Raw genomic sequence first — 6,126 nt, forward strand, 5'->3', positions numbered from 1 at the left:
GCTGAAACCCAGCCTGTAGACAATTGAAAAAAAAAAAAGAAGTGGCCAAAGTATTCTGTGAAAAGAACTCTCCACCAGAAAAAAAAACATAATTTCTTCACCCCACCCCCCACTCCGAAGAACCAAACCTAACCCAAGATTATAATGTTTTGTAAAAGCACAATTACAACAGCATTTGGAAGCAAAAGCCAAGAACTCTTGTTTCACAGCTTGTTTCACAGGGCAAAAGCATGTTGTCTCAGCTTTGGTTAAGTTGCAATATACATTAAGTATTTTTATTATTTTAAAAATATTAGTAGTATATGTATCAATGCTCCTTCTCTATTTTAGAAAAACAGAAAAAAACCCCAACTTTGCCCATTATAACTTACATTCACAGCTGTCATGTTAGTACAGCATATATGATAGATTTCTTAACCAGTCACATTTGAATAATTACTAATTATCTCAAATGTAGAATAACAGAATGTTTAATCATTAATCTGTTCACATTTCAGTTACAGAACCATCATTTAAAAATCACACCTAACATGAAAACTCTGCCTTTTTATACACAACTAATGACAATGTTAGAGAACTTCTACTGCCAACTTCAAAAGTATCTCATTAATCTTATTTCGTAAATAAAATTTATTTTCTGTTGCAAGCCTAAAAGTCCCAGGCAAGAATCATGAAGAATGCCAACGGTGTCCAATTAATTTTATTACTCTTTCATTTCATGCATAGAGAAAGTTTTAGTTGTCTTGCAAAAATGTTCGTAAGATCTATTTGGTTTATGTCCTATTACAGCCCTTGTGTATGAATAAAATCTAAATTTCTGGTATTTAGGGGATACCAAGTTTGAATGACAGAAGCAGAAAATATTTTCTGTTATATAAAGAAAGTCTGTCAAAAAGAAAGAAATCCAGAATGTGCTTTAAAATCTTACGCTAGTAGAAAGAAATCTATAGAACAATACAAAATGAAATAGAGTATCAAAAAAAGGCTGCAGGAACAACCAGCCTTAATTGATCTTAAATTGATCAGCTTTATTAACATGGCAGCACACCCACCCATGGTTAAACCATCTGCCAGTTTAACCAACATTTGAACTGATGTGTTCAGAAGACTATGTCAGAGTTGAACAAGTTTATCCCTTAACCAACTGGGAGGATATTTAGTCAACTCACAGACTTCATCTCCAGCATCTAAAAGAGCTTTGACAGAAAAAAACTGTACCTAAATCGATACAGATACAAGTTTTTTCATACTGAGTTTCTTTGATTAATCCGTCCTGGAGTCACAATGCTTGCTTTCAGATCCTATCCCCAAATGTGTTTTAAAGTCACATTTACAGGAAGAAGAAAATGATAGTGCAGCAAGAAGACCAGCGGTTTCTTTCAGTTTTGCATTTTTTCTGCCAATTTTGCTAGCTGTCTTTGGAATTACTTGAATGCTGCTGTTCCCAAGATGACCCACGTACCTGGTACAAATTTTTTTGTCAGTCTAGGCAGTAGCTATACTAAAATGGATTCAAAGTTTAAAAAAGGGACATTTGGATTTACAGCACATTTGACAACCAGCTTCACTCCAGCTTGGCTACAGTCCATATTATAAATAGGCTTTAAGAATCTTTTATATACAGTTTGATAGTGACCATAAATTAACAAGAGTTGAGGATGGGCAGCTGGGGAGAGGGGACTGGCGTAGCAGCTGGTATGAAGGTATGTACGCACTTGTATATTCAAGGATAAGAGTTTGGGGCATTTAGCGGGTCACAGGTTCTCTTCCTTATTAAAAATGCCCAGTGGACAAGTTGGAAGAGGATGAGAAAACAATTAGATAAATAAAAAAAAAAATCTGTCTGGGGAAAAGTGAAATGATCAGTAAGTCCAGACTCAGAGCCACTTTCCTTTGCTGTTTGGTTATATCCAGTTTTACTGCTTAGCTACAAAATTGTTTGGGTAAAATACATTATCTATCCACTTCAAATACTCCATCTTTCATTCTCCTTTTTTTCCTTACCTATTTCTTTGTAACCAGAGATTGTGCAACTTAGCTGTTTATTAAAGCCTAAAGCTTCTAAGAAAAGGCCTTTTTTCTTCAGTTCTTCCTTACCGCTTATAGTTCTCTGTATGATATCTATGATTCACTCCTTCCTCTCTGCCTTCTGATCTCAGAGGATATTTACTATACACTAGTGATGATCACCAGTTCTCAACATGCTAAGGCTAAGCTGACTGCTACTGTTTCTCTATTTAAATAACAAAGGATGAAAATGCAAAGGAAACATTATTTCACAATTTATTCACCTTTGGAGAGATACATGAATAGCAGCATCAGAGCTCCTTGATCCCAAGTAGATCACATAAGTGTGAGGAGGAGACAACTCACCACCTGCCAGCACACACAGCAGCACTGCCATCTCCGGGACCCACAGCGATGCTGTGCCACAATCCAAAGGACCAAGAAGAAGAGGCTGCTGTAGCTCACTATGGGGAGGATTTTCTCCATCTGCTGCTCCCTTGCTCTGACACTGAATCCTCCTTACACCCTCACTGAGCAAATCCATGCCTCATTTTAGCAGCCTCCGTGAAACCACACAAGATTTTGCTGAAATCATACAAGCCAGGCAGAGAGCCTGGAACTTGACCTACAAACTACTGGTGTCAAATGTGCACTTGCTTCAATCTTTTCAAACCAGAAAAAGAAGCCTAGGAAAGGCAATCAAAAGCCCCCTGTGTTTCCTCATTTCATCTAATCCCTGCAACGAAGGTAAATTATTTCCTTCACAAAGCTTCTTCTCTTTATTGCCCTGCACCCTGCAGGCAATTAGCTGCCACTGCCCCACTGTTACAAATTACCTTTGTTGTACTGGCTCCCATGGAAGAGTGGTGATGGCCCAGCAACCTCCCCCAGCTGGGTAAAAAGACAGCTCCCACCAGAGCGAGAGAAATAAGAGGAGTCACAACTTGGCAGAGCAGCCACAAAGTCCATGACAAATGACTGTGCACTCCTGCAACGTCATTCACTTGGTACTTCACAAGCTGTACATTCTGAAAAAAGAAACCAATCCTGGGTATCGCTGTCTGAACCTGAAACACCCAGGCTGACAGTCATTTCATTCATTTATTTCCTTGCCCTGGACATGTCTCCATTCCCATTCAGTCACTCTGGGTATCTTGCAAGCCCATCCTATTCATTCTACCTGTTCACATCCACTTCTCTTTTCCTGATAAACATTAAAAAATAAGGCTCTTAATTAAGATTTTTACTCAATTACACTGAAAGTAGTTTTGCGCTGTTTAGCAAAGACTGCAAAGCCTACTGGAGAGAGGGCCTCTCATCACAGTGTAGTTCTGTCAGTTGCATAAGGACTTTCACAGAGTTAGAAGTGCCAACTTTTGTGAAATGCTGGCTGCTCCTTTCTAAATTCTAAAGCAACTTAGCAGTTTCCTCATTAAAATTAAACAGAAGCCAAAAGGTGTCTTTGCATAAGAAACACCAGACATATTCATCAAAAGAAAGGGATGGATATACCTGAACTCCATCATCCATTTACTTAAAAAGGGGTTTCTTTTAAATGTCAGTAGATCCTGGGGAAATAAAGCACAGGCAAAAGCAGTTAAGGATTAGCAGTTAGTATTAAAAGCAGCGGATGGTGCTAGAAACCCGTGGGTTTAAAACTCCTGACAGAACTCATTTCATGTTATTGTAACTGGCTTTACAGAAACAAGAAAAAAAAAAGAATAGGAAGTGTTGTCTGACAGAAATAAGCAGTACATTAAACTGTCGTTCCTGGAACACGTTTAATAGAAGATGTGGATATCTTTAGTACATTCTGTGTAATACTTCAGATAATGCACGTGCCGTCTCTTTGCCATGATAACGATCACAAAGTACTGTGATCTTTTGTGCTGCTCTTTCCATATATTCTTTACGCAGAACAGTGAGCAGCACAGTAACTGTCCCTTGTCATTTCACACAGACTTTGTATTACAGCATCATAAAACGGCAATATTTCTGCCCACGTTCTTTCCATTCTAAGAGAAAATTAAACAAAATACTGTTTTGCTGCTACTACTGTAGAAAGAGTTGTATGTAAACTTTTTTGTTTGTTTTTTAGTTAGGACACAAAGCGATCAAGTCCCCAAACGCTCAAGGTGCTAAGTGTTCGGTTACAATCCAATAAAGCTGCTGATTCCATGCCTCTCCAGAGGCCCTGCAAAGAGGAGACAGCACATACTGCCCAGTCCACCACTGTTTCTGAGGCACCAGCTGGAGCCTCAACTGTTCTACAAGATTCAGGAGCCTCAAACTTCCCTGAAACTTATCTCAAGCACTTCACCAGGTCTGCTGCAGCACCAGCAATCACTGCTCTGATCAAACAGGGGAGCAAACAAATGAGACCTCCTCGCTCCCTGTCCTCCTGGTGTTGGGACACACTCATCCAGAGCAGAGGAACCGTGAGCCCTCCCTGGTGGTGTGACCAGGTTCATTCTTGCCTGCTGGCACCTGGCTATGAAGTATTCCTGCTCCAAGCAGACTCTCAGGCTTCAGTTCCCCCTTCCAGCAGCACATCTCCCATTTCAACCCTCCCTTCAATATTATCCCGACTTTTCCCCCCAGCAGAGAAAGAAAGGTATCTGGACAAGGAATAGGAACCTTTTATTAGTTCAGATACATCGAGGGACGCAGGTACAGAGCTGGTCGGAAAGGTTGCAATTGCAGCAACTCTTAGGAAATGAGGCACGTGAGGGGAATAGAAATGAGTATTTAAACTGTAACCGTAAGAATTCCCCAAGACTTCATATCAGAATCGCTAAAAAGAAGATTTATAAAAGGAAAAGGAAAGGTTGATAACCAAATAATAATAATGAGCAAAACATGAGCAATACCACCGCTTCATAGCTTTCTTGGTAACTAGGAAAATAATGTTACTGTTTTCCATATTCACTTGTAGCATTTTCTGCATGTAATAAAGTTGTACTTCACTTTATTTTGCTGACCAAGAGGAAGATATTGTCTATGCTGTTAACATAAAAATCATTAGAAATTTTAATCTGCAGGTTGTCCAAATCACCATTCATCATGCCATTGGTTATATACTACTGAATCCAAACAGATATTTACCTACACAATGATCTTACATTAAGGATTCACAAATTTTCACATAGCCCAAGAACACACACAGCAGTATAAAAGCTTTCCCCGCACAGCTGAAGGTCAAGAGGACTAATGTCAAATTTCTGCCATACCTCACAGTCTTCCAGTTATTCTCTCCACACAAGCTATCTATTGCTGAACAGGGAAAAGAGGCAGTGCTAAAGCAAACTGAGCAGCCTGTGGCGTGTTTGGAGCAATCATTCCTCCTTTGCTGTAGGAGAAAAAAAGGAGTGGTATGGGGGGGGTGGATAGTTAATTAATACCGCAATTCTGGGTGGAGGTTTCCTGGTTGTAGAAGCAAAGCAACTCTTTCTTTACGCTACCCTGTTACAGGCTTCTCCCAAAGAGCTTCAGCTCATTTGACTATACACACTTTCTTGTCATATACTTGTTCTTTTTTTCTTTCCTTTTTGTTTTTATGAGTGTCTATCAAATTAATATGATGTGTGTTACAATATCTTGTCAGACTTCTGGATGGAAAACAGTATCTCTTAAGTTGTACAGACAGACTTTCCTGCAAATAGGAGTTGTGTAGTATGATACCACCACTGCCTACTAAAGAAACCTCAGCTTGACAGTTCCTACACTAAGAAAGTCAAATTACTTCAGCTGTTGATTTCTAGCCCTGTCCTTTCAAGTTTATTCTCTTACACTGGGAAACATGGAGTAATCATACCCGACACATGAAGAGCTTTGCAACTTCTGTCACCTTGAAAAAGCCTGCACTTGCTTCCACAACCACCCCACAGGAAAACTTCTACTTCCCTTCATTTGTATGAACCTCTTTCAAGATCTTCTGCTATTGATTAAAACAAAAACACAGGCAGATGAAATTCAGTCTTCATTCAGAAGAGGGGGAAGCAGATACTGCCTGGTGACAATTTTTGCCTGTTCAAATTTCAGGAACTGGTACATTTTCTAATATCTAGCAACCACAAAAGAAAAAAACCCACAGTGTCGCGGTTTGAGAAGGGGGGCATT

At 39.5% G+C, this 6,126-nt stretch overlaps 1 protein-coding gene across 1 annotated transcript in view; it reads right to left on the reverse strand.

Annotated features, from left to right (window-relative positions):
• The window catches only part of ECI2 (enoyl-CoA delta isomerase 2), a 21,810-nt gene extending 17,314 nt beyond the window's left edge, over positions 1 to 4,496 (reverse strand). The window contains exons 1-2 of the mRNA XM_010137034.1: positions 4,485 to 4,496; positions 3,520 to 3,575 (exon numbers count right to left, since the gene is read on the reverse strand). Of these exons, the coding sequence (XP_010135336.1) occupies positions 3,520 to 3,533 (14 nt within the window). The 5' untranslated portion in view covers positions 3,534 to 3,575; positions 4,485 to 4,496. The remainder of the gene's footprint in view (positions 1 to 3,519; positions 3,576 to 4,484) is intronic.
• Positions 4,497 to 6,126: the final 1,630 nt, after the last annotated feature.

The sequence above is a fragment of the Buceros rhinoceros genome, unplaced genomic scaffold, assembly GCF_000710305.1.
Source record: "Buceros rhinoceros silvestris isolate BGI_N320 unplaced genomic scaffold, ASM71030v1 scaffold865, whole genome shotgun sequence".
Lineage (NCBI taxonomy): Eukaryota > Metazoa > Chordata > Aves > Bucerotiformes > Bucerotidae > Buceros > Buceros rhinoceros.